At 39.7% G+C, this 19,500-nt stretch overlaps 1 protein-coding gene across 2 annotated transcripts in view; it reads right to left on the reverse strand.

Annotated features, from left to right (window-relative positions):
* Nalcn (sodium leak channel, non-selective) overlaps positions 1-19,500 on the reverse strand; it is a 261,873-nt gene that overhangs the window by 21,435 nt on the left and 220,938 nt on the right. For both annotated transcript variants that reach the window (XM_075948960.1, XM_075948959.1), the window contains 9 exons: positions 19,302-19,424; positions 16,545-16,601; positions 15,954-16,074; positions 15,726-15,857; positions 14,727-14,894; positions 13,271-13,375; positions 8,253-8,359; positions 3,005-3,125; positions 2,428-2,526 (listed from right to left, as the gene is read on the reverse strand). In XM_075948960.1, coding sequence (XP_075805075.1) covers positions 2,428-2,526; positions 3,005-3,125; positions 8,253-8,359; positions 13,271-13,375; positions 14,727-14,894; positions 15,726-15,857; positions 15,954-16,074; positions 16,545-16,601; positions 19,302-19,424 — 1,033 coding nt within the window. The remainder of the gene's footprint in view (positions 1-2,427; positions 2,527-3,004; positions 3,126-8,252; positions 8,360-13,270; positions 13,376-14,726; positions 14,895-15,725; positions 15,858-15,953; positions 16,075-16,544; positions 16,602-19,301; positions 19,425-19,500) is intronic.

The following is a 19,500-nucleotide window of genomic DNA, read 5'->3' on the forward strand; positions in this document are numbered from 1 at the left end:
TAGTAGCCAATCACAGGTCGTCTGCAGTGCTGCTGCTGGACAAGACCATTTGTCCTTTACACATTTTCTTAAACACTCCAATATGTGCAATTGTAAGACTATTTTTAGGAATATAAGAAGCCATAGAATTTTCCTTTTTCAGAAATGAATGCTATGATAATTTGCTAGATGGGATCAGATATCCTGTGTTATAAAGTGGAGTACTTGATAAAAATGCACATAAATTATATTGCATTGTATTATTCTACATTAGATTTTATTATACTGCATTATGGAGACATAAGTATAATTTAAGAAACTAGGACTGGGGGGAATGTCAACCCTTTCTTTATTTCCTTCTGAAGAGATAATGACTGTCCTTCCAGGGAATCTACCTTGGTTTTCAGAAATGTGAGCTTTCTGACTGTAGAAATAAACAAGAATAAATTTGTTTAGAATTTTTAAGTTGGTATAAATTGTATCCATTCTGTTTTGCTTTGTCTTTAAAACAAGTCTTATTATTACATTTATTATTTATTTCTTTGTGTGTGCGCGTGCATGCACGAGTGTGCATGCAAACACACATGTATGCCACAGCACATTTAGAGGTCAGAAACATTGCAAACATCTGTTGTCTCTTTCCATCACGTGGATTGAAATTGGGTCATCACTTGTTGGGGGGTGCGTTCACTAGAGTCATCTCACTTGCCCATGCTTTTTAAAAAAAAGATTTATTTATTTTAATTTATGTGTTTTGCCTGTATGCTGCATTTACATAACTCATGTGTGTGCATTTCCCATGAAGTACAGAAGGTTTGAATTCCCTGAAACTGGAGTTTTACACACACACACATGAACCTTTCCAACCAACAAATCAAGTGTGTGACATCTGGTAAAATGGCTGCTGACTTCTGCCTCCCTCTTGGCATCTGTTTGGACTGACACACCACGCTTCCAAACAAGCTGTCACTTTCTGACTCTTTTAGGACATAACTATGGTGTTGGAGGCAAACAATCCTCAGCAATTCACAGCTGTTTCAAGACTGACAGTTAATTATACAGCTTCTTCCTGATATTGAGCACTGTAGGCTGGATCACTTATTGCGGCTGGCTTGGGAGCTACCCTGGAGCCCAGGCCTCTTGTACCCAGGCCCCTGCACGGGGACCTGTGTACCATCCTGGACTGGAAGTGCCTCATCTCTCTAGCAACGGGCTGATTAGCTTCTTCTTATATTCTAGAATTCCCAGTGTCTGCTCCACCACATGTCTCAAAGGCATCTAAAAAGACACATCTTTCTCGTTCTGCCTGATATTAAACTGAACACACTGAAGGTTAGAGTGTCTCATTTCTGAGCGTGTCAGGAAGTAAAAGAGAGGGGCTGGGTGGCATGATTGCCACTGCTCTAGGAGCCATGATTCTGAGAGTTGGAGTAGTATTGGGGTCCAAAGGGGGATTTTTAAGTCTTTGAAAAGCTGAAATGAAGTGACATGCTCATTAGGCACACATCAAAGGTGGCAATTGGCTGGGTCCGTGGTACCACACACGTTGAGCCTGGGGACAGTGAATGGTAGAGTCTCACATGTAGCTACACAAACCAAAGAGCTCTGGCACGCAGGCATGGGAATCAGCCATCACTGAGCACAACTGAACAGCAGGGGCTTCACAGGCAAATGCAGCTTGCTTTGCAGTTTGGAGATTGTTATCCCAGACCCTGCCGTTGTAGGAAATAGTCCTAATCTGGGACCAAGTGTTCATCCCATACGGTGGTGGCTTTTCAGCCACACAGGGCAGCGTTCTGAGATCTGGCAGGAGCCTTTTCTGTCCAGTGAGTGCTCAAAGCTTGTATGCATTTCAATGGGATTCCTCTCGCAAGAAAACATAGCCAAGGGACACTCAGAATGTTTTCCCTTAAACCATTGCTGTCTTCCTATTGATGATCCTATATCCATCATGACAGCTGTTAAGACCGAGAGTGCTTCCTGAGTTCAGGAAGTATGTAAAGGTTATATAGATTTTTAAAAAAATCTTTTTTTTAGTCTGTGACTTGACCTGTACATTTTATATGGCTTCTACCTACCTTATCAAAACTCTGAGTTTTCTCACTGAGTCATGAAGAAACACACAATTTGCATCTTTGTAAGGGCAGTATGGACTGCTCTCAGAGCATCACTTCAAGGAATCACATTTTAGTAACCCACTGACTGCACCCTTCCCATCTGAGCAGAAGATGGGCTTCTCAACTGTGGGCGATTACTGTCACCTTAGGGTAAATTTATTAAGAGAATGATTCTCCAGCGGTGATGTGGTTTGTAAAAGAGTTATACAGGTTAGTTACATGAGTTACATTTCAATTTAATGTGGCTCCGTGCTGTGTATGAAAAAATATTAGCTTAAAGCAAGAGCAAGAACAAAAATTAAGTCTGTGCTATTAACCTGAGAAGGCTTACCTTGTTTTCATTGAAGTTAGCAATAACTACACCAACAAAAAGTGTCAGTCCAATCATGCAACCCAGGAATACGAAAACGTGAATATAGATTCCGTGGATCTGTGTAAATTAAAGAGTTTTAAAAATGATATTAGAGAGTTTTGATATGGTAATGGTGCTATACATTTCAATTCAGTAATTTTTAATGATTTTATTGAGCTATACATTTTTTTCTGCTCCCTCCCTTTCTCTACCCTCTCCCTTGGTCCCCATGCTCCCAATTTACTCAGGCGATCTTGTCTTTTTTTTACTTCCCATGTAGATTAGATCCATGTATATCTCTCTTAGGGTCCTCATTTTTGTCTAGGTTGTTTGTGAATTTTAGGCTGGTTTTCTTTGCTTTATGTCAAGTGAGTAATATGATATTTGTCTTTCTGGGTCTCGGTTACCTCACTCAATATGATGTTTTTTAGATCCATCCATTTGCCCACAAATTTCAAGATGCCATTATTTTTTCTGCTGTGTAGTACTCCATTGTGTATCAAAGCCAATGAGAACCACTCTGGATGTACTTAGAGAATTACATGGTCTTGCTTACCGGTCCCACACGATGAATAATGACATCCCTCACTTCTACCCAGCCTTTCAAGGACAGAACTTCAAACAATGCCAGCATGGCATTTCCCACATTGTCAAAGTTAAAATTCCGAGGATTCGCCCTGCAATTAAGAAAGAGGGACGCGAGATGAAGGTCCAGTGCACACCCAGCGGGCCGGTACCTGAGTGAAGAGTCTTTAACCTGGGGGAAGTTGGGCTTAGCAGCATTCCTTTGCTAAGTTATGGCAATGTGTTTGTATGCTGTCAATATCAATCACTGATTCATGATTCCTTAAACAATTAGCCCATCATTCTTTATTTTCTTTGTGGGGAAGGGATGCCCAAATCTATGTTTTCTAATAATTTATACATTTTGCTTCTCAGTTGTGAAACTGTTCCTTTTTATTACCTTGTGGGTCTTAGTTAACATATTCTCATTGTTACTAGAATACATTTTCAGAGTTTTCATTATATTTTCTTTATGAGAGGTAATTTTAAATAGTTAAAAGAACGAACCAAATTTAATAAATTTAATAAATTAAAAGATTTTAATGATTGCTACACATTTTGAGTTTGATGGATAATATAGCTCTGGGCTGTTGAATATTGTCATCCCTCTGCCTCCTTCTGTATTATGTTTTCATCAGTCTTTCCCATGCTACCTCATTTTTCAAAATTTACCTTTCATTAAGTCAGCACTCTAGAGAGGCATTTAGTTCAATATTTTCAACCATCTTTTATGCATTCTTAACCAAAGGAATAATTATGAGATGTATCTTTACAATACATGGGGATCTAATGAGAAAGCCCAAGACTGCAGCTGACTTGGTCCTTAGAGCTTGAGACTGATTGTCAGACACATTCAGTATCAATGTAGAAGCACCACTGAGATATTCATATTTTAAAATTCTGATTTCTATTTTTGTATGAAAGCACAAATATACCATCTTGGATTTTTGCAACTATCTTTCCCTGGGGAGGGTATCAATTGCATTTCCCATCTCTTAGAGTACACAGTGCTGGTAAAGACTACGCACACCCAAGGTTTACTTGCATAAGATCTGAAAAAATAAAATAAAATCAAGGGCGCCAACCCTCAGATCTCATGTCAGTCTTCCTTACTCATCTGTTTTCTTTATGTGAAAAGTGCTTTTGCAGCTAAATCTGCAGCAACTTAAACTGCTTTCATGTCCCACATATTTTAGAAGTTAGAAAATGCTAAAAAAAATATTTTTAGGATAAATCAAGAAAAACAAGGCACACAGTTGAAAAAATATAACACATTTTGGAAAATAAAACTTTTCCAGTTTAATCATATGAGGCATTTGTTTATGCTGTGCTATCAAAATTGCCAAGTTTGAAATTTCACCTGTAACTCCAGAGGGCTTCAGTAAGTCCCAAACACAAACCATTATCGTCATTTCATATACTGCCATCATTTGAATTGTAAGGATGTTTAAAACATTTTTTATGGTTGATTTTTTAAAAAAAAAATGCAGTCTTGCCTATCCAAGTTGTAAAACTAAGACTGGTTCTGAACTCGGAATTTGGTCATTCTTTTGCATCCTGAAGAACATGATCCAGGGCCCCTGAGATCATGATAAAGCAAATAGATCCTTCTCTGAGGAAGATGGGAACCATGGAAAACGGGACCTAGCTTGCCTCTGGTCTTTCCCCCTTCTCTACTCACCTGTCCTTAGTCTTTCTTCCCCCTCCCTACCAACCTACTCCTGACTCTTCCTATCCCCTATACACCTGTCCCCAGGCCCCTTTGCATTCTTCTCCTTGCCAGTCCCTTTTTTCCCTACTCACCTGCCCTGACCCCTTTCCTCACGTTTTCCCCACCATCTTTCTCCTGTGACCCTTTGGTCTGGAACGAGGCCTTTGAGCCAGGGTCTCTCCTGTGTGTCATTCTCTGCACTTGTTCCATTTGCAGAAAACAAAAGAACCTCGACGTTGCGACCTCTTCTCTGTACTGATCACATCTCAAACTCTTGTGGCTTAGATTATTTGATCCTGAGACCCCGTAAGACCTGATGTCCTTTTACTGAGAAGTATTTAGCATAGCTTAAAGTTACCTGAATAGTAAACTTTTGATAAACTAGGGGATAGGTTAGGGGCTTGTCGATGCATTATATTAAATTATTTGTAATTTGTTTTCTATTTTCCACTTCAAGTTTTTGAGGGACAAAATCCACAACTTACAGCTGAGTAAATGCCAAGTATTCCTAGTGTAAGCACTGAGCAAGTACAATTAGTATAAAAGCAGAATACTTTGGATTTTTACCACCTGTGCATGCTACTTCCTATATTCTAGATCCATTTTTAAAATAAAGTACATGATATTCATGACATAATGTATGCTTAATCCTTTTTGCTAAGATAATTTTTACTCTCATCAATTCTGGGTGATTCAGAGGAAAATGAATGTATTTATCGGGAGAAAGTCTGTGGAGTTAGTCTTTTTCCTGAATTAGACAGTGAATATTTATATCTTAATTTCAATTATCAAAATGTTTCTCCAGACATACTCCCAGATATGTTATTTTCTTAATTACAATTTAGCTAGCATTAAATCAAAAATTTCAGTTTTTAACTCTGATTACATTAAAGAAAGAAAGTGTAAAAAGCATCAAAACTACTGTTGGCATTTGCTAGACTGGAGATTTTTGTTTCACAGTGACCCCATACTACAATCCAGGTCAACTGGGCAAAGACCCATGTAATGATGTCCAAGTGACACCCTTATATTTGCTTGTGATTTAAAAATGTCGTTAAACTTGCTCCTTCCCACAGGTAATAATGAAATATTATATTTAAACTAAAGTTGATTTTTAAAGCCACATATAGCAGGATTTATGGACACGTTTAATGTTGCATAGCACAACCTGGGACAGGTTTGTTAGTCTCTACACATCGCCTTCCAGTGAGTTCTGGCTGCAAAGCTTTTGACCATGTTGTCATAGGTTAGATCCTTTTCATGGAAATGTGGTTTTCATACATGAAGCATTCACTTAGATGTCAGACCTTAGCCACCTATCACCCCAAGGTCAATATGGGAACACTAGGTGTTTTAAATATCTCTGCTATAATATCTGTGTTCTAGAACCTTGTAAAATCTGTGCATTCCCAGGAACAAGGAAATCCAACATACAGCGTTTCCCTACAACTTTTTTTCTGCCTGTGACTATCCTTGGTGTTTCCCTGTGTGTATCTCCACACAGTGTGGCACACTTTCCTCTTGAGACTGTTAGCAACAAGCTAGCTTTTTCTTTTCCTTTCCTCTCCTCTCCTCTCCTCTCCTCTCCTCTCCTCTCCTCTCCTCTCCTCTCCTCTCCTCTCCTCTCCTCTCCTCTCCTCTCCTCTCCTCCCCTCCCCTCCCCTCCCCTCCCCTCCCCTCCCCTCCCCTCCCCTCCCCTCCCCTCCTCCCCTCCCCCCCCTCTTGGTTCTTCGACACAGGGTTTCTCTGTAGCTTTGGAGCCTATCCAGGAACTAGCTCTTGTAGACCAGACTGGCCTTGAACTCACAAAGATCCACCTGCCTCTGCCTCCCAAGTGCTGGGATTAAAGGCGTGCACCACCACTGCCCAGCCACCAAGCCAGCTTTTCAATGGTGGTTATCAACTGATCAACTGGATATTTTTGTATTTCAGATTTCCTACTAATCCTCTGCATTTTGAAACAAGAATGCCCAGTTGCACCATTCCAACTATGAGTCTCAGCTCCTGCACCTAGAAACACACCAGGGCTTCCTCCGGTGGAGCCTTCCTCTCCCCTGCACAGAGCCCTTTGAAATAAAGTTCCATCCAGGTGGCTCTAAGAAAGGACCATATCATCCATCAGGTAGATGAGATGGTCGGTTTTGGCAGGTGGAAAGGCAGCTTTGCCTTGAAGCCTCTCGCTTCTCTGCCAAGCTCTAATACATTATGAGACCTTATTTAACTTGGGTGGGGAGCACCTTAGCTTCCTCCATAGTAAGAAGTGAGGACACCATAGTACTCTCCCCCAGACTCACTTATTCTCAGGATGCTCTACTTGTGTTGGATAATGGAGGGTGATAAGGTCTTTGTAAATTCTGGGGAGTCGCTGTCTTTAGAATTAAGATCAGCTTAGAGGCTTTAGCCCAAATTCCAAAACAGCAGGGGGAAAAAATCCCATTTGATGTCTTGATATAAATAAGTCATTTATGGTATAATGAATATTCATCTCATCAAAATAAACCTTTTGTACCTCTTCAAATTTTTATTTTAATGTAAATTAGACAAGTTTCCTAAGTGAGTTTTGGTATAAGGCTTCCCCATGAATAAAATACCTCTTCTCCATGCTCAATCCTACACCCTAAATTAAGAGTCATTGGATAAAAAAAAGAAAGAAAAACCAATAGCAATCATATTGAATTGCTAATAAAAGAGAATTTTATATTAAAGAAGTAAGTGCCAAAACAAGATAAAAATGAATCAGGGCTGTGACTGGGTAAAATGTTAAATCCTTTGGAAAGTTTTGATGAGTAGAAAAGAAAGTCAGTTGTGACAAAAACAGGGTATCTGTGGTTCACCCATTAATCCTAAAGAAAATTTAAAAGGTAATTAAAAGATCAAGGGAAGTTGATAGAACATCCAGTTTATCAATGAAACAGAATAATTCTATTCATAATCATTAATAAAACAGACAAGAGAGAAGGTACTGAGCAGGTCCCACCTGTGGGGAAAATACTCTGAAAATTTATTTTCCCCCAAAAATGGATTTTAAGGAAAGAATTGGGTCTAATAAACTACACTATCAGTTATTCTTCCCTAGTGTTTCAGCGATGGAGACCCGTCAGTGTACATGGGTTTTGTAAATGAAGTAGCTTTAAAATTTAGAGTTCTCGGTAATTGTTATAAGGACATCAGGCCCTCTTAAAGATATATGCTCAAAATGAGTTCAGCTTTAATGTGATTGGAAATATTTGGTTTTAAAGCCTCATTAGTTTTAACAGCTAATCCAGATATGTGCTTTAATGCATTAGAAAATATCGGTGTTCTTTCATTAGTTTCCACAAAGAAACATGGGATACAATGTGCCACTTGGTTCTTACTGGTCTTTAAAAAGAAAAAAAATGTTATAACCCAATATTTTTCCATATATTATTTAAAATAATTCAGTATTTTAAATATAATTATTTGAGTCTCATGCCAAATTATCCCAATTTAAATCCCAAATTATATAATAAGTATAGTATTGCTAAGAATATATTTCTGATGAGCTTACCAAACACGTGGCACCCAAAATCCAGGCTTTTTCTCTCCAGGTCTTAATTTCAAGTTTAAATTCTTGGACACACTTACATTTATTCTGAAGATGCCATTACAGTCTTCCTAAGGTAGGAGAAAGAAAGGAAGTAGGGGAATGTGGTCACAAATGAACTCCGAGAGAAGAAGGTCACACCGTTTTTTATCTTTTCATTCTTTTAAGCTAAAAATATACTGAAGTTATTTTTCTCATAATCTATTCATCTGCATCATTATTTTTAAGGATGGTATTGTAGTATGTTAGAGTTCCCACAATGCATTCGGCCCTGCTGCCCTTTCCAGTGTTGACTTTCCGAGCCCACCTTTCATCCCACAGGGCATCCTGGTATCCTAGCTAGAAGCACAGCATGTGGGGGCCAGGATGCCTGCAGGCGAATCACAGGTTTCCTACTTATTACACGCGTGACCTTCTGTTGCATGGCAGCATCTTCCAAATGGAAACATTCCCTTGAGGAGGGAGAAGGAGTCCCATGAGACTCAGGAGATAAACAATGGAAGAACAGAAACTTGTAATGCTCTCCTACGCCCATCCCCTGCAGGAATAACTGTAGTGGAAAGAGACTGGCTATCTGAGCTGCAGAGTGAAGATTTAGCTGAGGAATTTCTCGGACTGTTGAACTGCCTGAAAGCTATGCAGAAGGTTCCAGGGTTGCGATTTTGTTGAGTATGTGCTAACCTGGGCTTTGTGGTGATGTAGTTGCTTTTGATTCATCCCTGCTTCTTATAAATAACCCTTCACCCATTCTCCTGTTAGTGATGGCGATAAAAACTACATGGCTCACCAAGTTGACACCAGTGCAATCATTACTTTGGTCTGTCATGAGTGTGTGTATATGTGTGTGTATATGTGTGTGATATGTGTGTGTATGTGTGTGTATATGTGTGTGTATATGTGTGTGTATGTGTGTGTATATGTGTGTATATGTGTGTATGTGTGTATATGTGTGTGTATATGTGTGTATATGTGTGTGTGTATATGTGTGTGTATGTGTGTATATGTGTGTGTATGTGTGTGTATATGTGTGTGTATGTGTGTATATGTGTGTGTATATGTGTGTATATGTGTGTATATGTGTGTGTATGTGTGTATATGTGTGTGTATGTGTGTGTATGTGTGTGTGTATGTATATGTGTGTATATGTGTGTATATGTGTGTATATGTGTGTATATGTGTGTGTATGTGTGTGTGTATGTGTGTGTATGTGTGTATATGTGTGTGTATATGTGTGTATATGTGTGTATGTGTGTATATGTGTGTATGTGTGTGTATATGTGTGTGTATGTGTGTGTGTATGTGTATGTATATGTGTGTGTATATGTGTGTATATGTGTGTATATGTGTGTATGTGTGTGTATATGTGTGTATGTGTGTGTATATGTGTGTGTATATGTGTATGTGTGTGTATATGTGTGTGTATATGTGTGTGTATATGTGTGTATGTGTGTGTATATGTGTGTGTATATGTGTATGTGTGTGTATATGTGTGTGTATGTGTGTGTGTATGTGTATGTATATGTGTGTGTATATGTGTGTATATGTGTGTATGTGTGTGTATATGTGTGTGTATATGTGTATGTGTGTGTATATGTGTGTGTATATGTGTGTGCTATGTGTGTGTGACACTACAACTTCCACAAATTATTTAATTACTCTGTACTTGATTTCTTTATTCATACTATATAGGTAACAAACACAGTTCAGGGAAGGTACTTTGTACTTTGTGAGCCTCTTTTCCTCTTCCAGACCTTTCAGGCTCCTTGTTTCTCCCAAGGAACTTTCCATCTCATCATCACTGTGCCAATCAGGACCTTGTGAATCTCCAACTTAAATTTCGGGACTTATTTTTTAGTCTCATCAACATGGAAGGGAAAGGAAGTTTAAGAGTGACTACCTGAGACTGGTGTGTGTTGGGGCCATTTGGAGTCCTGGCCTCCAGCTGCTCTTCCCTGCTGGAGATCTTTACTTTCCTTCTGATTTGTGTTACTGAAAGCTGTGTCAAAGTTGTTTACCAGCTCTGCTTCACGAGCACGTGTGGCCTTGAGGATCAGAGGATAAAGTTTTCACCTGTTGGCCCACCTGACTGTTGGGTATATAAGCCTCCATGGTGCTATTGAATAAGGGGCTTCTTACCAGTGACTAGAGGTCTGTGTCTCTGTCTCTCTGTCTGTGTGTCTTTGTGTGTTTCAATCTCCAGCCCCTTTCCCGAAGCTCGCGTACTGTATGGTAGCGCATAGAGCGCAGACAGGCGTTTGTGTGCTGTAGGTGTGGGCACTTTCACATAAGGAAGCCAGTTTAGTCTCCCCAATAGATACCTCTGCATGAGTATCTATCATAGTGCTCTAGAGGAAGAAACAGATTGGGAAGGAAGAACTGACTAGACAAAGTCATTGCATCTGAGAGTCCTGATCACAAGCCTCATACTTCTGTTTTGACCTATTCAATAACCCCTGGGTAGGCTTGGGATCTTTCTTCATTCCTCTTGGTCTGCTTGGGAGGGCCTTTCTTCTTGGCTTAGATCCTCCCCGCTTCCCAAGCCTTGCTGGTGTGTCTGTTTTCGGTGGGAAGCAGAGTTTCCCACACTGAAATAGGATGGCACATGACTTCCATTACTCATAGGCTCTATGACTGTTGGCCTTATGTTACAGTCACTTGAACATGAGACATACGTTCTGATCAGTCAGAAAGTGCTTCAAAACCATAGTGATTGACTCCTGATTCCAATCTTGTTTCATTTTACCTGCCCTAAGGCCTTAGATATGACCAGTATTTAGAAAGCTTAGAAAGTACTTGTTGAAAGCTTTCCTCAGGTTTTGCTTACTGAGCTTGGCAACTGAACCCTGGGTTCTACTTCTATCTGTATGGATCTCAAGACATCTGCTGTCAAGTTTCCAGAATAGGAACAGAGGAGGGAGTGTTTACCTAACTATGACAAAAACACAGTTTTCCCCAACTAGAAACGATGTCCTGAACAACTCAATCCCTTTAAACTCCCTTCAAATGAGCTGTAAATGCTCAATATTTGTGTATCTAACTTCTCTTTGCCCTTTTAGAAAGATGGGCTGGGCTAGACACATAAACACACTTGCCTGAAGACCTGAGTTCTTTCCCTGGAATTCACTGTGCAAGGAGAGAATTGACTTCTAAAGAGTATCCTCTGATCTCCATACCAAGCCATGGCATATGTACACCAGTTCTCTCTCTCTCTCTCTCTCTCTCTCTCTCTCTCTCTCTCTCTCTCTCTCTCTCTCTCTACCTCTCTCCCCCTCCTTCTTTCTGTTCTTCCTTTCACACATGTACACACCAATACAATTACAAAAAAAACTAATTAATACAAAGTTTTTAAAAACATGAACTGAAATTCTGAGATGGAATTGATGAACTAATGTTCCTTTTGCCTACAGTGTGTTCTTCACTTTGATCACCATCTTAAGGGTTCTATTGCTGTGAAGAGACACCATGACTATAGCAACTCTAATAAGGTCACATTTCCTAATAGTGTCACATGAGCCTATGAGGATCATTCCTATTCAAAACCACCACATTTCGCTCCCTGGCTGCCATAAGCTTGTAGTCACAACATTATACAGAAATGCATTCAGTCCAACTGTCCCATACTCTATCTCCTGTAGACCTCACTGTTTCCAGCAAGATGACAAAAGCGTCTTCTCTGTGTTGTTCGTCTACAGAGTGCTTTCCATTTCCCCCATGAGTCAGCGGTCCTGGCTTGGGCTGGGTATGAGTACAGACTAGAACATTATGGTGCTCTGAGGCCATCATTAATACAGTGACTCACCCAGGATTCCCACAAAACTTGAAATGTTGTTATTATCCTTTTGGATTTTGTTCAGCATGAGTTTAAAATAACTCTTGATCCTTACATAAGCTCGTGGATAAAAGCATCAGCTCTTTATTAATTCTTTCATTTGCTGATATGGTACATCATGACCTTTGTACCTGTACCATGTTCCTTATAATGTCTTCTCAGGTTAATGGAAGTTGTAGAATGACTCTCTCCCTCTATCATGTCTGAAATCCTCTTATATTAGTGTATTTATAGTATTTTTCCTGGACAAGAGTCATGTTATGCTTGATATTAACCAGAGAACTTAGAGTTTTTATCATGCTGAATCCATATTGGCCATATTTGCTAAAAAAGTATAATGTCAAATTTAGTTCCTCTTTCTGCTGGAATACAGGTTATAGCAATATGGGCCCAAAGCTCTTTCTGACAGAGCTGGTATCCTGCTCTTCTCTGCCACATCAGATAAGACCTGGTGAAGGGTAGATTCACCAGATAGAAGGAACTCAAATACCTCTTTGGAGAAGAGCTGTGTAGCTTATCCAAAATGCAATAAAAATATGCCATTATATAATATTACCAGGATAGGAGGTTATTACAGCTAATTTCCAGTTATTGACACTGACTGAAGAAAGAGGGAACAATATTGCTGTGAGGTTATGAAAGATGGAATTTTTGTTGGGGACCTTGTAAGTTGTCATAAAGGGAACACCTCTATGCAGTTAAAAGTGAATATGTATACAGTGATTTTTCTCATGGATAAGATGTCCAGAAAGGAAAATATAAATACAAAAAAATAAAAGTTCTCTCTCTGTATTTTGAGTGGGGTGAAGGAATGTCATTTGTAGGTGAGTTTTACATGACCAGAGAGGAGGATCAAGTTAAAGAGAAGTTTCAGAAACTCTTAATTGCAAAATCCTGGGAGGCCAGGTTCATTGTCAGAAGTGGAGTGGTGATTGGTGCTGGGATAGGAAGGAGGAGGAGCCTCTGAGTATTTAGAATCTCACAGACCTTCTACCAGGAAGAGACATACTACATGCTTACAACAAAAAGAAACTTGTGGGAAAAGAATTTTTAGAGTTTGTGAGGGGGTTCCAGGTAGCCACTGGTATACACATATTAAAAGGAATGGCAAAACTACTTTGGTTTTAACTTCAAGAAAGTAGAGAAGTCTTACCCTCCGGATAATGTTGGGATCGTTGCACTTGGCTAGCTTTCCAGCAAAGAGCTGGACCCCAAAGCTTGCAAAAACAAGCATCAGCGTCAACAACAGAATTGATACCTGAAAGAAATTGATGAAAAAGTAAATCTCTTTGTGAAAGTTAAGTATTAGGTTTTAACAGTGATTTTTTTTAAAGGATTTTTTTAGAGCATATTGTGTGAAATCCATATTTGTTGTCAACGATACCTTCTGACTTCACCACCATGGGTCATTCATTTAGCTTCTTAAAATGAGAAAAAGAGACACTAACAGTAGGTTTTAAATTTTTAAAATTAAATAATATGTCTCTCATGCAAGAGAATGAAACAAGGCATTTTATATGATTTTTTAATGAATACTTTTTAATTTAAATGAACAAAAAGAAATGTTAAAAAATTCTGTTGTTATCCATTTTCCCCAAATGGAGTCATTTTCTTACTAGTTGAGCATAGATTAAAGAGATAGTGGCTTTGGTTCTTGAGAGCAAGGGTTCTTGTGCTGGGGAGCACTCTGTGCACTCTCTCAATCTATTGGTTGTCTTGGGCTCCCTCTGCTGGCTGCTGCTTTTGTTTCAGCAGAAAAATAGGTAAAAGGTGACTTCTGTGCCGACCACAGAACTGTAGTGGATGGAAAATCTAAACAGATGTCTAAAGTCATCCAAAGCCATACAAAGTGCTCCTCATGAGAAAGACACAGTGAGATTTCCTTTCAAACCTCATCAGTGGTTCGTGAACCGCTGGGTAGGGTGAGAGTGTTTTTTTTCCTTCTCAAGAATCCATGTGAAAAGCCACAGTGTTACAGCCTTGTAGAAAAAAAAAACCCTGGGTCTTTTAAACAAACACACCTTTAAAAATATGAGCAACTATGCACTTCTTGTACCATCAGAGCATAGTTGTCAAATACTTTCATACCAGCTAAAGCTGCAGCTGAGCTAACACTACTTTTTCTAGAAAACAAGCCTCTGTCCATCACTCCCTGTTCCTCATACACAAGCAGAACTCATCCATAATAAAAGAATTTTGTGTGATCATTCTTCTGGAGGATGGAAACAGACTGAGCAATGAACCTTTTATTTTGTTTTATCTCCAGCCTTGTTCTTAGAAGACACTAATATAATGTTTACTCATCATGTTCCCCCTCAGATCATATTTATAAGTGTTACATGCTATTTATTGAGGCTGCTCAAAGGAAGGTATGTCTATACACTGTGTTTTTTAGATGTTGTTTTGTTTCTTAAAACAAAATAAGTCAGCTTCAGTGGGTGGAGTTTCTGAAAGAGTTTCCTTGTCTCCTTTCTAATCCTCTAACAGTGAACAGAACTATATGTACTTGCCCTTGTTATCCGTGTCTCCCTTTATCCCCCAGTCAATGAAATGATAGGACAAGACTGTAGTGAACAAGAAGCAGAGAAGCAGACGGGAGTCTCACATACCAGAAAAATCTCCTTGAAGCCACTGAAAAGTTCTCGGACAACTTTTCTCATCTGGGGCACCAGTTTGAATATCCGCAGAGGTCTTAGGCACCGAAGGACCATCAGGAGTTGGGCTCCTGACTCAGCAGGCACATTTTGGGGCATCCAACAAAGAAATATCAGGCTCACCTAGAAGGAAAAGTAATCTCTGGAATTTATACTGTCTCTTTGGCTGTGCACATTTCCTTCCATTCAGTGGGGACATCATGAGTTTCATGGGGGACAGACACTCATAGCTGTGCACAGCATCTGCTGACAGTAAACAATGAGTTTATCCTATGCCTGCAGAGGGCTCCAAAGAAAGGCCTCTGTGTATGGGGTAGTGGGGGTACCCACTCTGTGTATTCCCCCCACATCCCACCTTGTGTTTTATCTTACTGATTTCTTAATTTTGTCCCACTCAGGTACCATTATGGGATTCTTTTCATCAAGGACATTGATTATTATTAACATGCAACCTCCACTCAAGGGAATTCTCCTTTTTCTTGCACTGAAAATAAGAAATTTCCAAGTCTATTCCTATAATTTCCCAATTTAATTGAACAGAACACTTGAATGGCTACCAGTGATAGTTAGAATTGTAAAGGATTTGATAACAAGAGGTTCAATAATGACTAACACGATTTATTTGACAAAAATATTTTTGCATTAAAAGAGGCATAAGAATTATGGGATGTAAACTGGTTTGATGCTTTAGATTTTATTAATGCAGTCTCATCCACACATAAAACTGTAATTGCTATATATATCTGTAGATATTGTGATACTTTTAATATAGATTTTTTGTTTAGATTTCATGTTCATACCCTTTATTTACATACAATAGGTCATTATAACATATAATAGGTCACTATAATTTATTAAAGAATTTATGACAACTAGACCTCAGACATCTCACTCTTGTACTAAGGGATGCAAAAAACTATTACATTGTGATATTTAGAAAAGAAAAAAACTTACAAGATAGATAAATATGTCCATGACACCACCAAAGTCCCTGATGACAGCGGTAGGAGTGAAAAACAAGCCATCTGCCATAATCTTCAGATTAAGCTCAATGCTCATGAATATCACAAACACATACTCAGCAATCTGAAATGGGCAAACGGCACTTTGGTTGTAACAAAACCAGCAAAAACAGGGCAGTAATTTTCTAGTGAGCTGGGAGCTAAGGTTTCTGCATAGTACCTGTAAAGTGGGTGCATGCATGACTCTCCGGAAGGGGGATTCAAACATCATGGAAATGCAAGAGCAGATGGTCACGGTGATCATGACCCAGTCCAGGTAAGTGACCAGTCCCAGCAAATCACTGCCGAAGAACAAACATAACTGAGAAATGCAAATGCTCTGCCTGTGTTTGCAAGGGCCAGGGACCATGGCTTTGGTAACTCTATCATGACCGGTGTTTGTAAAAACAAGTCTCCCATGGTATATGCCATCTATATATTGTTTGTGTCTGGTGTGTGTTTGTGCTACATGCTTATGTGTTCATTTACATATGTGAAAGTCTGAGGTAGATGCTGGATTCTTTTCCATCTTATATTCTTGAACCTGGGTCTCTCACTGAACCTTTATCTGCCCTCCAATTCTAGGATTATATACACAGGGGACCATATCTAGGTTTTTATAAGGGTGCTGGGGTTTAAACTCAGGCCTTCATGTTTGCATTACCCACTGACTGAGCCAACTCCCCAACCTAAAATTTTGTATTTTTATGAAGCAGAAAATAGCACATGTGAAGCTCAAATGTGCAGGGAAAAGAGAGCTTGTCATGCTTACTAAAGCTGGTGGTACTTTGTGTTTTTCACAGCTCCCGTGACAGGGTCTGTTTTCGATCTGTAAGAGAGAACAGCATATAAAATTCTTCAACACAACAAGCATGTTAGTAATCACAAGCATCTCTCCATCTGAACTTCTTTTTATAACTTCTATAAAATGACTATTGTGAGCTATGTTAACTGCACACCACTGTGGAAGGCAGAGACCACTGGATAAAAGAAAAATCAAAAGAATTCTCAATATCTTGGTTTTGGATTTGAGACTCCATTCAAGGAGTTCTAGCATGACTTATCACAAAGTTAAACTTCAGCATTTGTTTAGAAATTAAAGATGCATGTGTTGCTAGTTTGAGGATATTCTTCATAACCATTTAGGTAGACACTCCATCCGTTAAAGAGAGTTCTTCACTCCCCACTCTGCTGTGGTCCTGTGAAAGAATTAATATGGTATCTCACTGGAAGTGCATTCCTAAGGCTTAGTTTTGGGGACCCTGTGACCAGTTGTCAGTGAAGCCCCGGTAGTCTTTTTATGTGCATTTCCAATTACAACAAGGTCTTCATCAGTCCACTCAGCTGTGTTGCTGACAAAAGGAGAATTACACCCTATTAAATGAAGTGGAGAATCAGTAATTAGATGTTAACATGTAGGCAGCCAACAGGGTAATTTGAGATGAAGACCTCACTTGAGCACCGATCAACTTCCACTGTCTTTTTTCACTTGGCCAAATCTCAGGGGTCCTTTAAAATTATGATTTCATACTTTAAATAGTTCAGATTTTTCTAGAACAGAAGAGGGACAATTGAATAGTGATCAGAAGATAGTCACAGACTAGCTGGCGTCCTTGAGTAAAACCGTCAACCTCCTCAGACCTAAATGTCTTCTTTGGTTGGTGGGGAAGTCTATTAGTTACTTCCTTATTCTGTGACAAAATGCCTGACCAAAGCAACTTAAGACATAAAGGGTTCATTCTGGTTCACAGCTCCAAGGTATAGTCCATCATGGGGGGACAGTCATAGTAGCAAAAGCTTGGGGGCAACTGGTCACATTGTACCTGCAAGAAGCAGAGAATGATAAATGCAAACACTCTGCTTCCTTCTCCCTTTTCATTCTGATTGAGACTTAAGCCTACAGAATGAGCCAGCTCACAGTTAGACTGGATCTTCCTACTTCAACACACCAAAATAGAAACCCTCTTAGACATGCCCAAGGTTTGCACCCATGGTGACGCTGGATCCCAGCTGACCACCAATAATCAATCATTGCAGGAGTGCAAATACGGTGACACACAGACTCCTGTGATACTGGGCCAGTTTGTGTCAGTTTTACAGAGATGCTTTACTTATACAGAGAGGTGGTGTAAGCAAGGGGGATTGTTCTGTGGTGTGGTTATGAAGAACTGGAGGTTCACGTTAGAGATGTCAATAGTGTGTGTCCTTCTGAGTCCTGTGGACTAAGGGCTCTCTCCAGGCCTCTTTCCTGCAGTGCAGAGACTATTTTGGGGTACATGTCTTCACATGGGCTTCCTCTTTGTGGGTTCATGTCTAAACTCCCTTTTCTTAGAAGGAGGTGAGATACTGGATCGGTACCATCTTGAGGATTTCATTTTAATTTAGCTATGTCTTCAAAGTTCCCATCCCCAAACATTGGCACATTATGAGATAATAGTGGTTAAAACATACAGATTTTTTTTTAAGAAACAGATTCAACAGGTAATGATATTATATGATATAAATTATTAACAAAGAATATCTGAGTACTTTAATGAGGGCACAGGGAAAGACTAGAAAGTTCTCCACTTCCCTCCAGGTCTCTCATGTGTGTAGGTATGTGTTATGGTGGGGGGGATGCATTTGTGTTTATGTGGTGAAAGCCAGCGTTCAGCTGCCATTCTTCAGGCCTATTTTACTTTGTAGTTTGATATAGAACCTTTCACTGGGGCTGAGGCTCACCGGTTAAGACTTCTAGCTAGTGAGCCCCAGGGAGCTGCCTGTCTCCACCCCTAGTGCTGGTGTTACAAGTGCTATGCCATCATGCCTAGCTTCTTACATGACTGTGGGGATCAAATGCAGGTTTACAGGCTCACCTGCGAGGACTTTGTCCACTAAGCTATCTTCCCAGTTCCATGTCAGGACTCTTAATATCTGTGTTTTGTACTTAAAATAACACTAGACAAAAATTCCTTTTATCCATTGGTTGGCTATGATAGTTGGCTTAGGTCTCCCCTGAGTTACACAAACAGAGATGCTTACCCATTTCTTCCACACTGGTGGGGTTGAGACAATGGCTAGTAGGTTTTCTTCCCATAACAACTGGTAATGCAAACACTAGATAAAACTCTTTGTTCTACAACAAAGGTCTTCAACAGAAAGTACACGTCGGACAGAAGCCTTGAACAATAAATATCCTTAATCTTGTCACTGATTTCCCTTTCGCTTAATCCTTTCAAGGGAAAATTGAAACTGAACAACACTGACATACACAACTGCAAACAATGTGCTAATGCACTGGGTTATTAAATACTTTATCAATGGGAGCATCCTACAAATGTTACCTGCTTGAAACCTTTGTTTTCCACCTGTTTGGGAGCTCAGCAAAGAGGAGCAAGATGATTTAATTAGCCCACAGTTTCTTTTGTGACCCCACTAGGCCTACCCAGTCTTTTTTTTTTTTTTTTTTGCTTCCTGTGACAAACTCCCTGCTGTTCACAGGACTCAGGTCAAATACCTGGTCCAAGCGCAGTAAGTGGCCCATACTTACGCATTGAAGCGTGCTCGGACCACCACGCGACAGAAGTTTCTGAATCTGTGCTCCCGCCCCACGATGAAGAGCGGTTTGTCGAAGTACGGGTGGTTCTCTCGAAGTTCCTCTTCTTGCACTTTCCTTCAAGCGAACATTTGCGGGATCAGAAGAAGGACAAAGGAAAGAACCACTCCCAAATGAGAGCCTTGGGACACAG

The sequence above is a fragment of the Microtus pennsylvanicus genome, chromosome 15 (genome assembly GCF_037038515.1).
Source record: "Microtus pennsylvanicus isolate mMicPen1 chromosome 15, mMicPen1.hap1, whole genome shotgun sequence".
NCBI lineage: Eukaryota > Metazoa > Chordata > Mammalia > Rodentia > Cricetidae > Microtus > Microtus pennsylvanicus.